The following is a 23,210-nucleotide window of genomic DNA, read 5'->3' on the forward strand; positions in this document are numbered from 1 at the left end:
TCGTGTTTTTTGCTTTATACGCAGATTCGAAGCGATTCGAAGCGTTTCGGATCCCATCGCTACTTGTTCGTGACGCGCGTCTCAGACCGTGCGAATTAGATTGATCTATCATTGCCTCGTCTGGCCGTCGTCTCGACGATCGTTGATCGCAACCGAGGCAAATATTATTTTCCTAGAACTGTCGCGATGTCAGCGATATCGCTGCTTTTATTTTCACTGCCATCGATCATGTGCGTTGGCCTCTCGAATCCCAACGGCTCGGTGGTCCTCTTTCTTTCTCCATACACACCCTTACATGGGAATGCGGTTCGGCCGAACGTGGATGATAAACGCGATGAATCTCGTTCCAGCGTCGTTACTAAAGAGACAAAGACGTGACGAAGAAGGAAAAGAAGCGAAATACGTTGAAACTTTAAAGAGATTTTTGAAAGCGTAACAGCGGATACGGTTGCGCACGTACCAAGGGGCTGTTGCAACGAGGAAGCAGCTTCGCTGTCTGGTGATTCGCACGGACCAACGAAAACCGATCGAAATTCAATAATTTTCTGAAAATTCCTGTAAGATCATGGCACGCTACGAGTTTCTTTTTTACTATGCGATATAAGTTACAAGATACTTGTTACGAGGATACGATTCGCAGACATTTCGCCAAAGTATTTACACGATCGATCATCCGTTGTTATTCGTTGTATTAAAAATCCCAAATATATTCAGCGGGCCCATCCTTAACGCCTATTGTACGTTTAAGGCGACTGTTCGCTTTGTATACCAATCGTTCACTGATTATACGTTTGCTGCAGATTGTCTTCAAAATTCGAACGTAAGATTCGCATCCCGTTACGCTAACGAAAATTTCAAAACGTTTCGTCGTATAATACGTAAGTTTTCTCGTGGTATCCGTTGAAATACTCTGGCGGGCTATCGTACAGCTTACTTTTCCTTTCGTTAAACGCGATTTAAATATTCCAGGTAGCCGGTTGTTGCTGCGAACCCTTTGAACGGAAGCGGGAGGAGAGCAGACGCAGTGAGAAGGGAAGGACAAAGTTCGAGACGGTTTGATCGAACACGGATATGCGTGCAGTCGATGGCAATCTGGAAGTGGAAACGAATCAAGGGGGAATTATAGGTACTCGTCTTTCGTACGAGTTCGATGCTATCTGCCTTCTCCTTCCAAGAATTTCGCAGTATAAATAGGAAGCTCGTGGTCGGACTGGTGAGTCAAACGGGGCTAGTTAAATACAATTCGCTCCGGCTAAGGAAAACGCGAAATAACGAGGAATATTCGGCAACTGGCGGGATTTATGCACCCCTCTGGAACGAAGGAACAGCGACATTCCGAGCTGCACGAAAGACTTTTCGACCGGCCGCCGCTTCGATTGCGCGCACGGTTGATCGGTATCGAGGCGTCTCTGCCTCGTCGCCACTTCCTTTTCTCGTCTCTTTGATCTTTGATCCGTTCACTGACCCTCGAATCGCCGGCGTATTGCATCGCGAAACCTACGTTATCTCGAATCGACACAACGTACATTAATCGACTGACTTTCCTTCAAAAATCTCGCCATCGTTCCGAGCTACGTCGATTCGTTCGTGAATCTGGAGCATTCGTCGAAGAACGATACGACGGCCGACTGGTACTACGAACGCGCTCGGCTACACGCTACCGTGCATACAGCGAGAGTCAAAATTGAGCGTGCACCTCGAACAACTTTGTTCCGCTACTGTTACGCGCGCACGTCGAATAAATTGGAAATTATTGGAGAAGGCGCAAGGCGTGTGTAGGAACATGAATTGACAATTAAAAAAAGAACAAAGACGTAGGTAAGCCAAAGTTGTATTATAGAAACTTCGTCGTCGTAAGACGCATACTCGCTTTGGCTGTCGCTGTACTCGACTCGCAAACTCGCGTCTTCATACGACGATAGAGCACGCTCGCTCTATCGTCGAATAATACGAAAATCAGAGAATCAACGAGATCGTATCCGTCGTATTTCTCCTCTAAAATCTTCGTATTTTACCCTTCGTCGCGCGTCGTTGATAGAAATCGGCGGATTTGACGCGTTCGCTGCTACTCGATCTACTCGATTCCTTGGAATCGGTTAAAGCAAGTTTCCAACGACGTAGATCGACTTGGACGATACTAAGAGAGAAAGAAATGCGCCAAGACGATATAATATTGTGCGAAACTTAAACGTAGCTGTAGGTTTCGATCTGTCGCCAGGTTTCCAGGGGAAAATATATGAAATTCGCGTGGCAGTCAACGTGTTAATGGGTTAACGTTTTACTTTACGACCTCGCCATATCCAACGAGTAAATATGTACAGCAGGATGTGCCGCGATGTATACCAGTGCTGGTGGTTTCAGGGGAAAATTCAGAAGACGAAGAAGAAGGAGGAAGAGTACGAGAAAGACGAAGAGAGTGCATAGAAAGAGGAAATGCCAGGATGATCCTGGGTGAGCATTCGGGTTTCGGTCGTTTGGGTGGCTGCCTGCCCGTGTTACCCGATGCCCCCTTCACCTTCACTGCACATATAAGGGCTGCGAGAGCCGCGCACGCACCAGCGAAAAAACTGCATACGCATACGATAACAGGGGTGCGTGCCTGAGGGCTATCCTTATGGGGCTTGGGGAGGCCATACAACACTTTAGTAACCCCGTAATACCTCCCCTTTCAGGCAGGTAGCTAGCCTCTGAGTATAAAGTAGCCAGCTATCGCACCTTCTCCCTCTTTCTTTCCTTTTTTCTCTTTCTCTGCCTCTTTGCCCCCTGCCATCCCGCCCGGTTCGTGTACGTATATCGAGATTAAAGGGCTGTTGAAGAACTTGCGTCGAAAGGGAACGTCAGTAGCTTGCACCGATATATGACAATTTGTCGAGTATGCTGGCAAAGTTGGAGAATACTCCTATTGTCTGTTCGCAACGACGCTCCGAGTCTCACGCTCTATCTCGATCGAGCAAAGTGTCGATCCGCTTCCTCTTCTACCGACAGGATCCTACCGGTTCCACGGACGTCTGTCCGCCTGAGTTCCGACTCGATCGAGTCCTTGCGATTCCGATTGTCTACTGACTTCGCCAATAAGAATGAGTTTGTTTGTCCGAACGCGAGCTCCGATTGTCTAAACGAAAGGCGATAGGTAAATTCTATCAGGTAACCGAAAAGACACTTTAAGCGAAGTAAATTACAATTTCCAAGTGACAGAGAGCCTTCGAGTCCAAAGTAAGCGACCACTTTGGCGTTAGGAAAGCGCACAGCGCTAGAAATATACGCCGCATCTTACTGCGAACGCGTAGTTTTCGCTCTAACGTGGATGCGGTTTGACCTGCCGCGAGCAAATAGCAAGCGATATGAAACCGTCTCGATGAAATCGCAAAGATCCGTACGGAATATTCGCTGAACCAGTGCAAGCAAACGTGTCTCGAGAAGCTCGAGAAGCTAGCCTAAGTTACTCTCGCTAGCCTCTACTTACGTTGGCGAATCTGGCGTAGTGAAACGCTGTACTAGGAATATTTCGTCTCCCCGCGTGTTCTGGTCGCGTGTCTCGCGTGTCTCCAATTCCTCGCATAATTCCTATTTCAAACTGAACGTATGTGCAAAAGAGATGACAAAGAGTCTCCGACTGCTCGGCATTCACGCTATATCTGGACGAAGCTGAGAGAAAGAGAGGGAAGTTGCATCCCTCTCGGCGGTCCGGAACCCTCCTTCCGCTGCGCCCGTTCCTTTAACGTTTCGACCCTTCGCAGAATGTCTCCAGGTTGATATACCCTTGCCAGAGAACACCGTAGAGTACACCGAGCTGTTCATCCGAGACCTAACCCTCGAATAACAGACGAGCCCCAGGCCTCTCCTACCAGGATCTCTCGAGTGCTATACGGTGAACGTCATACGTATACCATTTTCTTCGACAGTTTCTCCAAACTGTTCAAACTTTCAAACACGTACAGCAACCTAATCTCGCTTGCCGCTACCTTAGGCTAGCTTCACACGGAGATACGTACGTACGAGCTGTTCAGAAGCCACATCGACCGGCCCCGTAAATTGAAAAGTACAGAAAAGCGGGCACGTTGCAAGTAGAATTTCGCTTTACGTTTAAAATTACCATTAGCCGAGTCTCTCGGACGCCAAACGGACCATCGATTGAATCTTCTTTTACACGTTTCATAATTTCGTTGCACGAGTACACGATCGACGTCCCATTCTCAAGAAACGAGCGAGACGCGGAGCAATTTATTCATCGTATTTATTACAATTCCACGTATGGAGAAATTCTTCGAAAATTATTTCATCTTACCGTTCGATCAGTTGCCATAGCCTCAGAATACAAACTTTGGGAACTTGCTTTTCGTAACAACGGTAACAACGATACACGCCTTGGTAAGCTACACGATCGACGTTCCATTCCCAAGAAACGAGCGAGACGCGTAACAGTTTGTGTTTCACACTGTACGTACGTAGATCACGTAATATCTCGTTTAAACGATCTTTGTTCTGCAAACTGATCTTTCGCTAACGGCAGTCGTATTTATGATAATTCCACGTATGGATAAATTCTCCGAAAATTATTTCATCCTACCGTTCGATCAGTTGCCATAGCCTTAGAATGCAGCCGGAGAACTTGATTTTCGTCATTGGTAACAACGATACACGCGTAGGTAAGTTTGTTCGGCGTTCTTCTGCGAAACAACCTTAGGATCGCGTGATGGACGGAACGAACACGCTAAAACTTTGCTCTTCGTTTCCTCTTACGAGTCGAATATCAAAGCAAAAGAGAAAAGAGGCGAAGGGAAGAGAACGGCCAGTGAAAACGATAAAGAATTAAGCGTGGTAGAAACAATTACGTACACGCTAGATTATACTCCTATTCTTCGATTCTCCGAGCCATCGTTCACCTCTGACCACTCACTCGTAAAATGCAAATCCAAGTAATGGTTATGCTCGGTCGTTCTAATTCGCTTCGTTAAACGAATCGTAAAACGTTCGCTGGACAACCACCCCTGGCACTCGGTGATAATGACAATTACGCGAAAGGCCGCGCTTCCAGTGAAATCGAACGAGAAAAACACGGAAAAGCACGGTTCCGTTGATCTTCTGATTTTAGATATCGCTTTATCGTTAAACGAGACAATTGTAACGCGACGCGTGAAAACCACCAACGTTTGCAAGTTTCGCTAACACCGTTACGAGGCACTGTCGTCCTAATTACATCGCTCAAATTTCACGCCAATTTGAAAATGTACACGAAGGAGAAATTGGTGCGCTATTTTTCGATAGCCATTTTAAAGATACGAGAAACGCGAAAGACGGTGACCCGGTCCCACCGAATATCGAGGCTCGTCGATCCAACGAACGATCGGCTGTTTGAATATTTGTCTCGTCTCTGCGAAATGTATATATTTGCAGGAAATATCTTGCAAGTAGATTACAAGGTACGTTCGCCGATTTGTCCGAAATCTTATCGATGTAATCGCGACGATCGCTCGTTTCTAAAAAGTTTCGATCAGCGTGCGAATACTTTCGCGAACCGGTGTAATTGAAATCCAGATGGAAGACGCAAGTTTCGTAAAAGTAGCCGATAAGATGAGCAAGTTTCGCGCGAGATAAACGTGCAAGCGATATTTTAACGCGTTCGATACTCCGGCATAACGAACGCGTGAATTTTCGTGTTTCGTTTTCAGCGAACGGGGAGCACTAACCCGACCGTCGGCAAGGACGAGTGCTTGAGGCGCCGTCGAAGAAAAACAATAAAACGAGAATTGGCACGTCTGGCGAAACAGTTGACTGTCGTAAAGTCCACTAGTTCACTTGTCCACTCATGCATCCAACATTGTATTCGATGCGAACGAGATCTCCACATGCGTTTCTCACTTTGTCCTCCACGTTCGCGCGGTTACTTGGCCGCATCGAAATACATACATATGTATTTATCAAACTCGGCACGCCCATACGCTGCACGCCGATTACCTCTTCAATTCCAAGAATTTCAAGCAACTCTGTTCGTTGATCGATCACGATCAGTGGGCGACAGATTTTTCGGTATTTACGGGAAATTTGAAGGCGCGCAGATGCTTGCAATACACATGGAATACGTGTACGATACAGAAATCGATCTAATCGCGTCGTAATATTCTATCGTACGTTGGTTGTAACAATTACCAAGAATAAGATCGTCCGTAATTTCGTTATCAAGACGCGTCTCGTCGAATACGAAAGGACGTCCGGATATATTCGAGCGGTAGCGTACAGACGATTCCTATCGAACGCGATTGCTAGCTGTAACGAGCGATTTCGCTCGTTTCTTCCGCTAATCGACACGTTAGATGTGTAACTTACGATCGTTAGCACTTACATAATCGTACATCCGATGTATGTCTAGTGTGGTATAGGCTACGTGAGAATAAAAAAGGCTTGTTTGAATGAAATTGTTCGACCGAAGAAAAATCACGCGGACAAAAGATACTTCTCGCTCGTTTAACTTTGACCTGAGATAAAAATTAAAAATATTGATATCAACGAATATTTATTTGCTTCGAAAAAAAAGAGGAGGAACAAGAAGGAAAAGAAAAAAAAAAAGATAGCGGACACAAACAAATTATTCGTCTTGCACATGTATGCGTACGTTGAACCGTGCAATTTTGGAATTATACGCTTTGCTTAGACGAATACGTCTGCTGTTCGTAAAGCACGCGTGACACGCGTGTATTTACGGTTTCGATCGAAGCAGTAATTTTTCCGTTGTCAAAGAATCCGTAAAAGCTTGGTGTATTAAGCGTAAATGAAATAAAAGTAAATACGAAATAATAATCATCTTGTGGCCCGAAAGTTTATCGTGGTTAACCATGAATCTTGCAATTGATTGGAGGAAAAGAAACGAAAGCGTTTAATAAAGCGTAAATCGTCGTTATAAACAACGAAAAACAATTAAACTGTCTTACGCTTTCTCCAATTTTAAACATTGTTTTCCAAACGGTTTACGAAGAAAAAGGAAAAAAAAGAAAGAAAGAAAGAGAAGAAAACGGAAAGAATGTTTTAAAAGAAGAGTAAATCGATACACCTCTTTCATCGAAAAACCATTTATTTCAGCGAATAAATATTCTATGAATACTCTCTACCTAGGAAGTACACATTATATATATATGTATATATATATAAGTATGCAGTATTCGCCGCCCTTGTTTGGATACTGAGAGTACACAATTCCATTAATTTTTAATGCTAGGTACACATTGACAAACAAACGAAAAATGAAAATCAGGCGAAAAAAGGAATGGGGTTCGCAGACAACGAGCGTAAAGGGATAGGAGCGTGGAGCGAGGAAGCAGGGGAAACAAAGGGAAAGAGACTGGAGGACGAGAGAAAAGAAAGAAGGGAGGGAAAAAAAACAAAGAAGGATGGTGGCGACAAGCTATTTCGGAGAATAAGTGAAAGAAAGTTGCAAGTTGTCAAAGTTCTCAGCGAAAGGTGTTACACGCTTGGGATAATGGGTCCTTTAATTAATAAGAGAGGAACTATAGAGATCCTTTTTCTATTTTTTCACACATACTTGCGCAGAATTTCAAACGTTAATAGACCGTGACGATATCATACAGTTAAGAAAGTAAAACGAGTAATTTCGAGAAGGCCGTAACATTTGTAAAAAGAGAAAACATTCCTAAAACTACTTGATTGCGCTCGAGAAGGAAGAAAAAGAAAACGATAGAACGTGCCGTTTCTATCTTCGTTTTTATCTTTGTCGTAGATCACGAAGATTACGGAAAGTTCTAAGAATCTGAGGATAACGTACTTAGAAACGAGCTTAAAACGTCTTACGTATACTGGGACGTTCGCTCGGTCGGCGTACTTGGCAGCCAAGCAACTAGAATATCGCAACGATACTACCATAATTTATCAAATGATGAAAAAACGTAGCCGCTGCGAACGGCTGTTCGAATCTCATCTTCCTAAAAACCTGCGTCACTTTCATCGAAGTCGAAGGCTGCAAGTTAGCCACGATATACACATATACAAATATACCTACGTAAATTATAATTGTCATTGACGCGATTTATCGACAGTCTAGGTATAGCGCGAACGAACGTTCTCTGTCGCGTTAACCCTCAAAGGCTATTGCGGATGAAATTTCTCGTGATTTTTGTTTTGATGTTATCGCAATGATACGACCGCCGTGTTACAGTGGCAAACGATAAGTTTATTTAGTTCTCATCTTACGTTCGATGTAATAACAATAATACAAATTCACCCATACGATTAACGCGATATTCTTGAGAACGATAGCTTCTAAGAGTTAAGTCCGACAGTGGCTCGCGATCGAATAAAAACGGTACTTGTTGATTCCGAATATGATCAGTCAGGTGTTACAGTTCGTACTTATACATATACCAAAAACGGACCGTATAATCACTTTAGAAAAAGAACATGCATTCGTATAAGCCTACGCACGTAAGCAATGTTTTCGTCGTAGATTGCCGGGGTGAAGGGGGAACAGGGACATGGCGATGGTGGGGATGAGAAATTGAAGGAAACTCGAAGAAAAGCGACAAAGTACGACCTAGGTACGACATATTTACACCACGACTCCTACACACTTTCCTATGCACGCATTCACATGGCTCACCAAAACAGAGAAACCGGACAAAAATAAAGGAAGTAAGAGGAGAAGAGAGCGAGAAAATTTTGCGTGTATGTACGTATATTTGAAAAGAAGATGTCTGTGTGTATGTGCGCGCGCCAGCTCGTACGCGTGTGTGTATTTCTCTGAAAAAAAAAGAAAAAAAGAGAGAGAGAGAAACGGAATAGAGAGGAAGAAGATAGATACATAGGAAAAAAAAAGAAAGATTCACTGTACACAGAGATCTGTCAGCCAACACGTTTTCACCGATCAACGACGACTACCGGAAACGAATCGTTTCATCTTCGCATCTTTGCTTTTCTTTCTTTTCTTTCTTTTTTTTCTCTTTTTTTTTTTTAGGAAGGCAACGATGCGCAAGGAAACATTGCGATAAGATGATTGTTTTCGTTTTACATTGACTCGTAAAAGTTCCTAGCTCGATAAAGACGGACCATTAAAAACCAGTTACCGAGGAGAGATTAAAAATGCGATAAGCTCCCGTATAAAAAATAATTCTTTCGCGGTCGTTCTCTTAGATCAGGTGTAAACGCATCGACACCTTAATAATAATACCGTGACTCTAGGAACTATACGCCTTGTCATGAATCATAAACGACTATCAAGGTGCCCGTTATTACTAGTTTAAAAAAGACGGACATTGGTCGATCTCTTCCGATCGCTGTCCTGCTTGCATTCGTTAAGTTTATACGAGCAATCTCGTTTCTCGTGTTCCATAAGGAGGGATCTGCGGTACTTAAACCACCCCGAACAAGGCACTTTCAGTCTATCGAATGAGAATTCGTCGAAGACGGAACGACGACGACGACTACGATGACAACGGTCACCGACTATCGATGGAAATCGAAGGAATTTTCAATGGGAAACGAACGAGGAACGGACAAAAGGAGTAACGTAGCGAAGCTTAAAAATAGGAAGACGAAAGGAAAGGAAAAGAAGAGAAGAAAAGAGGAGAAATGGAAATGGTGGGAAGAAACAGAATAATTATCGATAATCTTTAATAGTAATAGACTCTAAAAGAATTAAACGAGCCTTCGCATATTCCTCGCCGTCGTTGCTCTTCTCGAGCTATAATTCTCGAGCTATGAGCATCCACATTTCTCGACGACCATGCCTGGTAATCGCGAGAACACGATTTGATACTCGTTATCAAAGTACAGCATCGTGATCTCGGAGAGTTTCCTCGGGGCGCAACATGGACCAGAGTTGTTAGGCGGTTCCGCCAGGCTGACGATGTGGGTGTTCGGATATGCTGGCAGGAAGGCCATCGGACAGTCGCCCGAGCAGTAATTGGCATCGTACCTAAGGCACAAAATCAAAATCGTAATCGCATCGATAAAAGAAGCACGGCGATAACCACATCGGTCGTGATCGCGCGATAATTCCACGACGACGTATCGACATAGACACGCGTTCCGTACGCAACCGGAGACCGAAGAAATTTCCCATTTTTCAAACTATAGTCGCAAAAGTATGAATTTCCGTGGATGTACGCGGATGTAACGACACGATAGTATATTTTGGCGCAACGTATAGGTCGCTACTCCACGAATATCAGGTAAATGATGTCGAATTTCGACTCTGACCGTTCGAAAGCCACCGTTCCGAGAATAAAAAGAGACGGTCGCTTCGCTTTCAATATGTCGCGGCACAGGTACTTACTTCTTGGGAGCGATTATCCAATCCCACCCAAACTTCTCAAAGTCGACGGTGAGCTTGTATCGACAACATCTGGTCTCCTGGCTAGCTTCGTCGCAATTAAGTCCCACGTTTCTCTTGATCCTCGCCCCTCTTCTCGAGTCGAGTTCTTGCGTCTGTACTTCGAGGTACGGCGCGTATTCAGCTCCGGGATTAGTCTCCACCAACTTCGCGTTTCTGCGATGATTAGCTCCGGGACTGGAAATCTTGAGCGCTACTCCCAGATTATCCCGTGGATGTTTGAACCATTCGGCGACCATTCTTCTTAACTCGATCGTTACCCAGTTGCCTCTGCAACCGACCGGCCGAGGGTGTTTCGTGGTCAAAGGTGGACCCAACGATGGCCCACCAGTCTCCGTCGTGCCACGAAGGATCCTTTGCAACGTGATCGTCACTGGACCATCTTCGTGACTTTCCGTGCTTTCCAAATCTCTAGGCTCGTCCAGTTCCGAGGACTCTTGGTTGCTTCCCCATATCCACAGGGATAATTCCGCCCTCGTCACGCGATGCTGGATTACCTTGTCGGAGAATTTGAAATAGAGAACGTCGAAGCTGCCTTTCGAGTGCCGTAGCCTCTGATCTGAAACCGAAAAATAGCAGCAGCACGGTTAAACTAACAAGAAACGTACGATCGAAAGAATACAAAGTATGTGTCGTGAGCACAAAGTTGTACAGAGAGCCGCAGAAGGGGAAAAGAAAGAGAGCGAAGAAAAAATAGAACGGAAGAAAGTAACGAAGAAAAATCTGGCAAGATCCGACGAAGAATCAATGGTCGATATAATCCGCGTGCTACGATGGTCGTGCACGACGGTTACTGCTACGTTGCTAGTTCCTAGGCTCCGCGATTGGCGATAAATCGAGAACAACCGGCGATGTAGCCGCGCGGTTTCTTGCCATTCGACAAGTACGAAGACTTTGGTTTGCTCGCGTGCTTGTGTCCGATATTTACGTCGATGGCAACGACTAGCGTTCGAGCTAGCGTTTCAGGCGACCTGCATCACGACGATCGACGTTCGGCGCAAGTCGATCGTCGAAGAACAGAAGCAAGGGAGAACGAAAAAAGGCGAAGCGAGCTTATACAGACGCGTAGCGAGGCGCGTTAGTCTCGATTCTATTCAGGCCATCGTTCGATGCGCGTGTACCTGTATGTGTCTCGGTGAGAGACCGCTTCCATCAAGGGTAAAGCTACCTCAAATCGTACCGTTACGCGACCACGTTTTTCCTCGTTCGATCAATCGACGATTTCTTCCTTTCCGTATCGATACCGTCGCGAGTTTGTCCCGCCATCTAAACAAACTCGTCCCGGTATTCGAGCGAATCCCAGCACGTTTCTCTATGTTCAATGATACCGCCTTTCTCAGCCACCGACCATCTCTCACCACGTGTTACCGCTCTTTTCTTCTTTTCTTCGCTAAGAGGTTTTCTCGCGACGATCGCTTCTAGAATTCTAGAATTGGACTCGCTTGTGCACAACGTGTCCGAAGTAACGTCAACCTGCGTTCAACGTGCGCTGACAGAACCCAACGCGAAGATAGAATCGCCGTTATACATACGTGTACGCGATACACTTACGACACGAGCGAATCGAGCAAGATTCTGCAGCGGCAAACAAGAATACCAGATTTTAGCTTTTTCAACAACTTTTCTCTTTTTCTTCTTCTTCTTCTTCTTATTTTATAGTACGTTGCACTTCGTTCCGACGTTTCGTGAACATCGCGTTTCGCTTCTTCAGGGCAGACCTGAGACTATTTCTGCTCCTGTCTTCCGAAGAGTCTGCCCTGAAGAAGCAAAGTGGAATGTTCACGAAACGTCGGAACAAAGCGCAACGTGCTAGCAAAAACACGATCGAAACGCCAAGAACCGCAAATATATCGAGAACGACAGAATCGTCTTCGGACGGTTCGTCCTATGAGAAAATCGAATCGCGGGTTTCTCAAATACGTTGACGAATTTGATTAATTCTGAACTAGACGGACGTAGAGGATCGAAGAGTCGGCTGGCGATGGTTCGCCCGAATTCGATATCGTTATCGTTGTCACTGTCATATTCCGCGTTGTATGCGTTTGATTTTCGGCGGCATTGGGAGATAATTATTTATCAGAATGCCCCCTTCCTTTCGCTGCTTGCGAATTCGTGCTTTCTCTTTCCCACGCCAGACGCATCGTCATGGAAACGAGCAATTAGCAGTCGGAGCATTCCGCGTACCGAATCCCTCTTTAAATCGATTTATACGCCAGTTAATTGCGGGCTGACTGACGGTACGTCGTTCTTCCCTCGCGTTCATCTCCTCCTCCGCCTTTTGGTCTCTGCCACTCTACCCACCTGTCACAGGCAAACGTCGTTCCCAAACAGAATTACCAAAAATCCTAGGAAACGTAGAAACGTTCGTACGTTTGAAATCGTAACACCGAGCGTAGGACGTTTCGTATAACAGCCAGGTTATTTGAAAATCTTTCATAGGATACGCATAACGTGGCGATTCGTAAAAGGTATGTGCAAGGTATTGCGAGCCACCGTATGTGACAAGCGTAGCAACAATGGCTCGATGTAGGTTTCAACGCTCGAGCCGTTTTCGTTCGAAAGATTTTAACTTGCTCGTCAGCTACTTTTTTTTCTTTTCCGTTAATTTAGGAGTTGCCCTTCTTTGTGTTTGCAGGTCAGACGCAGGAATGAGTCATGCTCCCGCCGAAAGGCGTGGATGGAAAGAGCGGCGAGACAGAAAGATGGCAATTTTATTTTCGTCCAGACGCGGCTACCGCCCGTCTGGCACGAAGTCTTCTAAAAGCACGTCTAACGTGGTAAGGGTGGGAAACCACCGAGTTCGAATTCGAAAAAGGGCAAACCGAACGTCGTCGCGTTGATCGTGTAGCGCGTGGCGTTCGAAAATCCACCGAGTACGTCGTTTAACGAAGTTTAATGGGCGTCGTTCGACGAATCGATAGGACGATCCTGTCCACGGCCGATACGAACGCGGTTCCTTTCGAAAATCTCTGTCGCGCGATCGGAAAGGAATTGGCCAATTAGAAACACGTGTCGACGGAACGCGGTACGTGGATTTTATATTTGGTGGCGAGAGCAGGCAGACACAAATAAATGCGTAGAGTGAGCGCGACAGAGGAAGAAAGAGGCTGGATGCGGCGGAAAAGAAAAGAGAAAAAACCGGTCGTAGCGTAGAACAGAGAAACAATAAAGCTAAAACATTAAGTACACACCGTGCTTCGGCGCTTGAGATAAATATAGTTTTAGCGAACAGAGGTCAGTCGCATTGCAAGACCGCACTATAGAATCGTTTTCTAGTTAAGGTTCTTACGCTGTTCGGTATCGTGTTTTCGATTCATGCACGACGCGTTCCTACATATTCGCGATATTCGAGAGAAAGCTATGCAGAAAACGTTAACGTTTCTTACGTTACACGCGTAACGCACCGTCCAACGGTACACCTTGGCGATTGCGTGTGACGTACGAGACGAAAGTCGAGCGATAACGCGTCGAGTGGAGGTTTCGTCGAAATGTACGTCAAAGACGAGCGGACGTACTCAAAATGTCGAAATATAGCGAGCAAAGTGTTGGAAATAAAGAGACAACACGGTTGCCGAAACCGTGATCGTCGAATCAACGAAAGGGAAAATGAAAAGGAGAACGAAGTGAGACGAAGTTCGTACGAGTGGAAATGATGGAAAACAACAACGGTGATACCACGGTGTCGTGGCCCTGCCTATAAATAAATGAAGAAATAATTGATACGAGAGACGGTTTCACGTCCCCTCGTCCCGCGTTCTCATCCTCGGTGCACTTTTCGCCGCTATCGTCCAGTTCTTTCACTCTTCGTCGTAGCAGCTGTCGCTTTAAGGGCGGCGACGTTTAAAAATATCACGCGACAAATCGTCTACCAACGGCACACGACACGATAAGATTAAACATGCGTCAACCAAATGCTCAAAATTTACAGGCGAAATCGCTCCAATTCGATCTGACCCGACCCAATGCTCGTACAGTACGCCACTGTTTATAAGTAACCGTATACTTTGATCGACTCGTATCGGATCGTTTCACGAATTTCTAGCGAAGCTTGAGAAACGTTTAACCAGAATCAGACTTTCAACTTGTTTCTTGAAAAATTGTTCCTTTTCGCTAACGAATTCGTTCGGGTAGCTTTTACGAGTTTCTATACCGTTTATACAAGTATTTCGTTTCAACGTCGGTTGCACCGTTGCCTCGTACGATGCATATTTCGTTGTGTTTTCATGTTTCGTCGCAATCGCGAGCAATTGCAAAGAATCGAAGATTACGGAAGATTTTACGTCGCATTTTGCGTCCTTCACAGAGGAGCAACATCGTGAATACGAAAGGATTCGACAACGAACCAAGAGACTCGATCGAATTCGTTCGTTCGAGCGCTTGCAACTTCGCGAACAGGGTAAAACTTGACGCGAGTCCAGAGATGTATCTACACACCTACGCGCGACAGGTCGTCGAACCCCAAAATTAACGTGGTAACGCATCCATTTCAATTGGTTTCGTTCCATTTCGTTCCATTTCGTTGCCGTGGCTTTTTCCCTAGCAGTTGTTTCATCCCCTCGATTCGTCACCCATCAAAATTCGTAGAAAGCGACAGTAGCAGGGGATATTACGCGATTCCGAGAACGTTCGTTCACGCGACTCAAATTAAAATTACTTGTCGTGCGATCTACCAAAACACGTACACGTCAGAATCTGAAATTAATCGCGAATCGGACGCACGATCGAACGATAAGTCTCGTTTATCGCGTACAGAGAAATACCTCTGAAAGGCGGTGTATCTAGAAGCAGTTATCGTGTTTCCGGTACTCGTTCGAAGAAGGAGTGCTTTCCGCGTGGAAAGTTCGAGTCGTCAAAAGGGAACGGAGATCCGGAGGGGTTCTCGTTCGCCGCGAAACCGGACGTAAAAACTGCCGCCCTCGAGTAATTTGCATCGCGTGACGAAACCGCCCTGCAATTGCAACTGCACTTCGACACTATAACACGGCGTAACTCGATAAAATTCACATTTGGGTCACGCGTTCCACCCTCTTTCTCCCTTTCTTCCCCCCAATTCACCCTTCGTTATTCTTTCTTTCACCCTTATTCCCATTCTTTTGCTTTCTCTCTCTCTCTCTCTCTCTCTCTCTCTCGCGAGAAAGGGCCTTCAGCTACGAACCTGCTTCACCGTGTATCGCGTGCATTCGAGACCCAACGTGTCCCTTTTAAAACACGTTAGAAGAGCGAAGAAGAAGGCAAGCAAATAAAAGCATATAGAAAAAGGCGCTTCTTCTCGCAACCGACCGTGTTTCGATCAACGAATATGCAAAAGCAAACGGGTACACGCGGATAGTTATCAGCGATAACGCGAATCGTTCCATCGAACGAATTTCCTCTCGCGCACTGGCGCAGATGGGAAAACGCCGGAATTATCCACCGGATCGTACGGTTAACTTTCTCCTCGCGAGTCGTAAATAAAAATATGTGGACGAATTTTGTCGGGAAGCTTCCGCGTCGCGCTCCTACGTAAACGGTTTCTCCAAGCGTTTGTACGTTTCCGCGAGCCATCGAGAAAAGCTAAAGCGAAAAAGCTGACAGTGCGTGGAACGTTTGAAAATATCATAGCTCCGTTGCAAGATGAAATGAGAATTTGCGTAAGGTAGCGCGGTAGGTAACCCGATACGATCGCAGTTGATCTAATATTACGATATTGTAGGTACGGTCGACGATAATACCCATCGAATTGTTATGTAACTGTAATAGTTCTTAAATGCATTCGCGTTGCAACATAGCACCGATATTCGTGCTGTTAATATCTTCGCGAGAGCGAGGAACACGACAAACTGGTTTTCTAGATCGATACTATAGCTGACGACCGATCAATCAACCACTGCGAACGGATCTATCGATAGAACGATCAAATTAAATCATCCGCGAAACGTTCGACGATCGCGTGTTCGTCGACTCTTTCGTAAACTTTCGTTTCGGCCATCGTATTTTACGAGATTCTCCACTTTATATCGTCTTTCTCGCTATCCATACGACGATAAATCAAAGAAGGAAAGAGACAAACGAAGAAAACCGATCGAATCGTATCGATACCGGCCGAACAATCGCTTTCGCGTATACTTTGTGGCCGCGTTTCGAGACGTTTCAGTCATCAAACGAAAGAGACCGTAACGAATTGAGAATCACTGATGGAATGGCGCCTGTCTGCGAGTATGCTGACCGCAGTGTTACTATCTACACTGTCATTATCCAACGGTTTAATATATCCATTTCAGATTTATTAATTTCACCAGGACTAACGCGCCTAACAGCGTATCGAAAATACGATGAAACTCGACGAAGGAGAGATCGATCGATCGTTCGTTGTATTACGTTCGTGCATCAGAAATAAAGTAGAAAAAGTGATGGAGAGAAAAGGAGAAAGAGCGACTGACTTACTGGCAATTTTAAACGATCAACAGTCCTTTCTTCGATCGAAATTAAATCAAAACCGAGACCGTAAAACGTTCGAGTATCGCGGACAAGATCAAGATCCTTGCTACTAGTCGAACGATATTCATAGAATCTTTATCGTAGATTATTCGCGGCGTACGAAAATAATATCGTTAGCCAAAGTTCAAAAGCGCATGGTTATATTAAGAACCGATGGTTATTAAAGTTGAAAAATAGATAAAAATGTGCGCGTCATTGATACATCGAAGATATAGAAAGACCATTTGTCTTACGACTTGTACCAAACATCGCAGAGTTTTACACTGAAATATTTCGTTTTAGTCACGCGGTGACATTGAAGTTAAAAAATCAACAAAAACGCTCTTATCGTGCTCTTTTTCCTGTCTTCGAATGTATAAACATCCGCGGTCTAACGAGTATACTGCGAAGCCGATATCGTCGGGTTATTAACGAACGTACGTAATAGCAGAGGGAGCAGTGTTGCGGCGATGGATGTTCCAAGTCACAGCCGAAAATACGAAAGTTCTAACAACGGCTTGTCACCTCCAGAGACAGCCTTAACGCAACAATAAGCGATGGGCCTGACCTAGGCTGTGCAGCGACCGTGACCTTCGTAGCGGATCGAGGCCGGTTCGTCGTTCGTGTGTACTTGGAATTCGCGCTGTGAACGTTTCGTGCATCGTATCGATCGCTGGACCATCTTGTCCCGTTCTACGCTAAACGTTCTCCAATTTTGTATTATACCGGGTCCGATCGATGGGATATCGATCCCATATCGAGAATATTCGAATAACCGGCGGACACCTTTTAGCGGACGCGCGATGCGCGTCGGGCGAAACATTTTGAAATTTCATTAGCTGTGTAACCGAGATCGGACACTGTCACGATTACATCGATAAAATTTGTAACTCGTAGCGGGTATAACGAAACGAAACGTAAGCTTTCGGGAATGACGCACGAATATCGGTAACCAATACACCAAAACTGTGGAAATGTGACGATAATCGCAAGTTTGGTAGCTTCGTCAGCAAACGTGATAGCGAAGCTTAACGGATTCCTGCCAAGAATAGAATGCTTTCGAATGCAAATGCGAACACAACAACGTTGTAGATTTAGCTACGAATTTCCGCTTGCGATTTATCTTACACGACCTCTTAGTTAAGTTTACGTGTCCGTTATTTGACGCAAATGATACACGCGTTACCATATGACGCTCTCTCTTATTAAGAGATGCCGTAAATATAAAGTACTGGGGAAAAAGAAAAATTGGATGGGTTATTGGGTCGGATATTGATCCGGTCGAAATTTATATTCTACCTATGGAATATAAATTCCCGTAAAAACTTATCTTCCAAATTATAAAGTATAAGTTGAAATAAATGTATGCTCCATCGTTATCGCAAAATACAAAAAAAAAAGCAAAAAATTAGATAGACACTAATCTGCTCGAAGCTCGTATTTTAATTATATAATTTATATTCATATTTTATCGTCATTACGAAATATAGGAAAAAACACAAATTAGATAGATAGTACTCTGGAAATTTGTATCTTAATTATGGTATAAATTCGTATGAATTTATATGTTTCGTAGAATAATTTCTGTTCGTCTAGTTATCCTCGATTCACCGTACGCAACGTAATTATTACCGCGAACAAACACGATCTAGTTTCGTGGTTTACGCGTGAATACAATTCCGATCGACCATCGGTCGCGATAACGCAACGCTTTGACTGCAATTTCATTCGAATCGTTTGAAACGTTTACGGATGGGATCAAAAGTAAAGAATCGTGCGCGATGGAGCGAGGCGATCGAGCGAGGCGATCAGGCGAGGCGATCGACCGACCGACCATCGAGTGACAAAGATCGATCGATCAGTCGAGGTCGGCGAACAAAAAATCGACGCTCGTTTCAGCAAAGGAGATCGGGATGGGTAGGTAGTGGGTCGAGAAAGAAGGCAAAGACGCGGAAAAAGAGCGAAAAGAATTTGAGAAAAGAGAGGGCCGTTCGTCGAGCAAGAGAAAAAGAACGGCGAAGAAAACGAAGGAGAAGGGACGAAGCGAAAACGAAGAATGAACGCGTAGGAAAGATCACGAGTCGCGACGATCGTACGAGGAGAGAAAAAAACAAAGATGTAGGTGAATAGGAGAAGAATGCCGACATGGACGAAAAGTCACATCGAAAAAGAAAAGAAAAAATGAAGAAAAAAGAGCGAAAAACAATAAGGGATATTCTACGTGGGTGCGGATGCGCATGCCCGTGTGCGTCTACGAAAGGGGAAAAGAAAGAGAGGAGAGAGAGAGAGAGAGAGAAAAGAGGGAGAAGGTTGAGAGGGAAGAAAGGGGCCGGGGCAATGTTAGAGGCACGCACGAATATGGAAAAAGTTGAGAGAATGGGTACGAAGAGCCGAGGAAGGATGGAACGAGGGGAGAATGAAAAAAAATTCGCACAAACGAATAGCGGAGATCGCACGACCACCTCCGGCGCGATCGACGAATTTCGCTCGGTTCGCGAACAGAGCGATATAGGTGGCCTAAGGCGATAACCCTCTACGAATATGATACTGGTTCGACATCGGCATCGGCATCGGCATCGACATCGGCATCGGCGTCGGCATCGACATCGACATCGACATCGACATCGGCACCATCCCGGCACGATACCATCTCTCTTGTCCCATCTATCCACGTTTCTCGTCGCTAGCTTCTTTTCTAGTTTTTGCGCGCTCCTGGAGAACAGAACCATCTTTACGAGCCGAGTCACACACGCCTCGAAACACATTTACCACGTGTTTCGGATACTTGTCTTCCACGATATAAAAGATCTATCAATCACTCGTTGTGTATTCTTATTGACATCGTTTCAGCGGCTAATCTTTCCGATAACGTAGTGACTTTCGAAACGGAGACGTTTTTAGTCGCAACCGAGCCGAGGAATCGAAGAATAGATTCGAATCGGCAAGATCAGCGAGAATCATAGTGATGCAACTCTGTAAGTCGGTCCTCTGCTATATTTCGTAACATTCTATTATTTAGTGGACGAAACAAATCTCTATTTTTAGCACCACTTTTTTTATTTACGTCCGTAAAAGTGTAAAATTTTGCACGAACATCTCTGGTTACACGAAACTAAGGGAATCGTCAAACGCGACTAAACTTACACTCTCAAGATCTTCACGCACGATATTATAATCTGCCATAGCGCTATTTATCCATAACCGTTCGCCATACGCCTTTCACCAACCGTGTTATTACCATGTTTAAGTGTAAATTCAAACGGAGCAAACTAACAGTTACGTGGCAAGGTGGTAAGGGTCGCGGACGCGTTTGAAAAAAACCACCTATGTATTCCGATCGATACTCGAAAAATATGTACGTTATGTCACGGTAGGTCGAAGGATGCGGTTAACAAGCGTGTCTTGCTTATTTTGACTATTATTCGGACGAGAGTTTGATCGTGTAATAGCAGCCGATCCCGCCGACGTAGTATCGCTAACGGGTCGTTTCTCTCGATCGTCTACCGACAATGGCCCTATAATTACGCGATAATGTAACGATTACTCGCTTCTAAAAAGTTCTCGCAAGCACCTGTAATCACAAGATACGGGACACCCAAGAACGTGCCGGAAGATAGCGTGTCGTATTTCGTGCGAGTCCTGTCAACCGACGATCGTAGATAAATCGGCTATTAAATGTAAAATCGCTCGTAAATGATCGGCTTCGCGCGGCTCTCGATCGGACTTTTGCTGTTTCAAGGAGAAAGCCCCTGATTTCTTCCAGATACGAGAAAGAAAAAGAGAGGGGACGCGTGTATCTGTAAGAGATAAAGCAATCCTAAACACAGGTCACCGGTTTAACGTAATTATTATGTAGTATAGGTTGAAAACAGCGGAGATATCTTTGCCTCGAGGATTTAACCCATCTTTTCTATGCACATTTATGCACGTTCTTGCAACTTTGTTGTCGAATATACACGGTGACCGAAATAATTAGGACGAGCAGAAGTTGTCCTCGTCGCTCAAAAAGATCGCGATAGTCGTGTCTCGTTACAGCGCTAACAAAGTTTCAAACTTTTCAATCTCAAAAAATGTTCGTTTCAAGCGTTGAAATACTTTCGCGGGTCACTGCGACCTGTACCTTTTATCCTTTTATTGCTCTAAAAAATTGCAAGAAGAAATTCTACGAAACGGCAGAATGACTAATCGTAGAAGGTGATTAAGCGCGGTATCTAAGCCGTGTTTAAACTTTCCTGCCAGGGACTGTTTGACGCGTAAAGCAATCGTACCTAATTCAGAAACTGCTGGAAGAAGCGACCAACCCTCGAAGCCGAAAGACAAGATCGAATTTCAAATCGATGGCCGGTGCTGCTGGTTTCATCTGACGGCAGAAGCGAAACGAGCGAAGAAACCTGAAATATTTCTTTAGCCGAGCAAGTTATCGACTGAATTTAAAATACGCGACGCGAATCGTGTAATTCGTTAGGCGACTGTGACACTTTATCCCCGACGAAGAAAGCTAATCTCGTTGCCAGTTTTGCTCTTCAACTACCGTTAATGGGTAAAGTCACGGGCAAGTTACACCCATTTATGTTGTAGTTTAATCGAGCGATCGTTTACAGCGAAGTACATTTCAATTTAAACTACAATGTAACAAATTGCGGCGTATAGGATCGCGGAAAAACGAAACAAATGGCTCGTTGAGGCTCGAAAAGGTTAATTCGGTTAACGTCGCCAAGGAAAAATACGGCAGTTGCAACGTACGACGCGCGATCGTTGCAATTGTACGCTGTAAAATAATTTTATCGAGTAGAATAGCAGTACTTTTCTCGTGTAACAGAATGATCTTTTTTCAACGTCGAATGGAGAATCGGAAAGGATGGAAAGAAGATTTGGAACTTACGAGGTTGTGCCAGGGCGAAGACGCTCTCTGTTTTGGCAGCATATTCGTCGATCTCCTCGTAATGAGGAGTACCGGGCTCGAGAGGTTGAGGTTGATCGGCCTGCATTCCGTACATATCCATCAACTTCGAAATCGGCGGAATTCTTGGCAGAGCTCTGCCCGTCATGTTCGGAGCTTGTTTCAAGCCAAGCTTGTTCAAAATTTGTTCCTTGATAGCTTCGAGGCTGAGGGCTCTGATCTCTTCGTGCATCCTACAAGCGTTACAGGTGTTACCAGCCTTCGCTAGATATTTGATACGAACTCTGTCGATGCCAGGAACGTCGAAGGCACCAAAGAGGACTAGCAAGAGCAGTAACAGCGCCCCCCTGACCATCTTGCTCAAGGTCGTTCTTAGTCGGATCGGTTACGATCGGTTTCCCCCGCAAAGCGAGCGATCAGATATTTGACTTCATCGCTACGCTTTACCGATTTTATCGCCGATCCCTCTCTCTCCGCAAAGGTATCGCACCCTTTGCACCTGTGTTCCGATTTTTTTATCTCGCGCGGATCAGGAATTCGTACGGTTCGTCTGCTTTTCCCTCTTCCTCTTCCTCTTCCTCTTCCGCTTCCACCTCCTTTTCTTCTTCTTCCTCTTCTTCTTCTTCCTCCTCCTCCACCGCCGCAATCGCCGCTTCCTCCCCCGCCTCCCCCTCCCCCTCCGCCTCCTCCACCCCCACCTCCACCTCCTCCACTTCCTCCTTCTTCTCGTCGTCGTTGTTGTCGTCCTCCTCCCCTTTCTCCTTCTTCTCTGCTTCTTCCTCCTCCTCTTCCTCCTCCTCCTGCTTCTCCTGCTTCTCCTCCTCCTCCTCTTCCTCCTCTTCCTCTTCCTCCACCGCTACCGCCAATACCACCACCACCACCACCACTACCACAACCACCACCTCCGCTGTCGCCTTCTTTCTCCGCTTCCCCTCCCCCTCCTTTTCTTCCTCCTCCTCCTCCTCCTCTTCCTCCTCCCCCTCCTCCTCCCCTTTCTCTTCTTTCTCTTGCTCCAGCTCCTCCTCCTTCTCCGCTATTCGCTTCCGTGAAAAGAACTTCTTCCGTTGTTTATTCGGCGATGCTATCCTTTTGATTTTGTAAAATCCCAGATATACTCTTACCAAAAGCTTCCTTCCGTAAACAACGCGCAGCTCTTTATCGCGTTCATCGATCGATGCATCATCCACAGTGCAGAAGCGAAGGGAATCGATCGCGATCGCGATCGTGATCGTGATCGTTAGACACGCTATCCGGTTCCGATTCTTTCTCTCGTCTTCCTTCTCTCTGTACTTGCGAGTGCGAACCGAGTCAAGTTTCACCGGAACCTGATACCACTTTCTTTCGTAAATCCAAACTTTGTAATTGCAAAGTAAACTCGACAAACAGTTACGAAACGAATAATGTATCAAGAAACCTGTATCGACGTTACGGTAAACGACAGAAACCTCGTGCCGAATAGATCCATATTTCAATCCGTTACTCTTGTTTACAGCGATCACTAAAAATACCGTTTACCAT

General features: G+C 45.3%; 1 protein-coding gene across 1 annotated transcript; it reads right to left on the reverse strand.

Moving 5' to 3' along the window:
• Positions 1 to 7,048: 7,048 nt before the first annotated feature.
• LOC117155258 (growth/differentiation factor 8) lies at positions 7,049 to 22,340 on the reverse strand. Its single transcript, XM_033331052.2, has 3 exons — positions 21,675 to 22,340; positions 10,280 to 10,895; positions 7,049 to 9,919 (listed from the first exon to the last, which is right to left on the reverse strand). Exons 1-3 carry the CDS (start codon positions 22,045 to 22,047, stop codon positions 9,700 to 9,702), a joined length of 1,209 nt encoding a protein of 402 aa, XP_033186943.1. The 5' UTR covers positions 22,048 to 22,340; the 3' UTR covers positions 7,049 to 9,699.
• Positions 22,341 to 23,210: the final 870 nt, after the last annotated feature.

Source organism: Bombus vancouverensis, chromosome 12 (assembly GCF_051014615.1).
Source record: "Bombus vancouverensis nearcticus chromosome 12, iyBomVanc1_principal, whole genome shotgun sequence".
Lineage (NCBI taxonomy): Eukaryota > Metazoa > Arthropoda > Insecta > Hymenoptera > Apidae > Bombus > Bombus vancouverensis.

Excerpts from the sequence above, each read along its gene's own strand:
- LOC117155258 (XM_033331052.2), bottom strand. The coding sequence starts at position 22,047 with ATGGTCAGGGGGGCGCTGTTACTGCTCTTGCTAGTCCTCTTTGGTGCC. Across the intron at positions 10,896-21,674 it reads CTTCGCCCTGGCACAACCTC|ATCAGAGGCTACGGCACTCG; the intron begins GTAAGTTCCAAA and ends TTTCGGTTTCAG. Across the intron at positions 9,920-10,279 it reads TGGATAATCGCTCCCAAGAA|GTACGATGCCAATTACTGCT; the intron begins GTAAGTACCTGT and ends TTTGTGCCTTAG.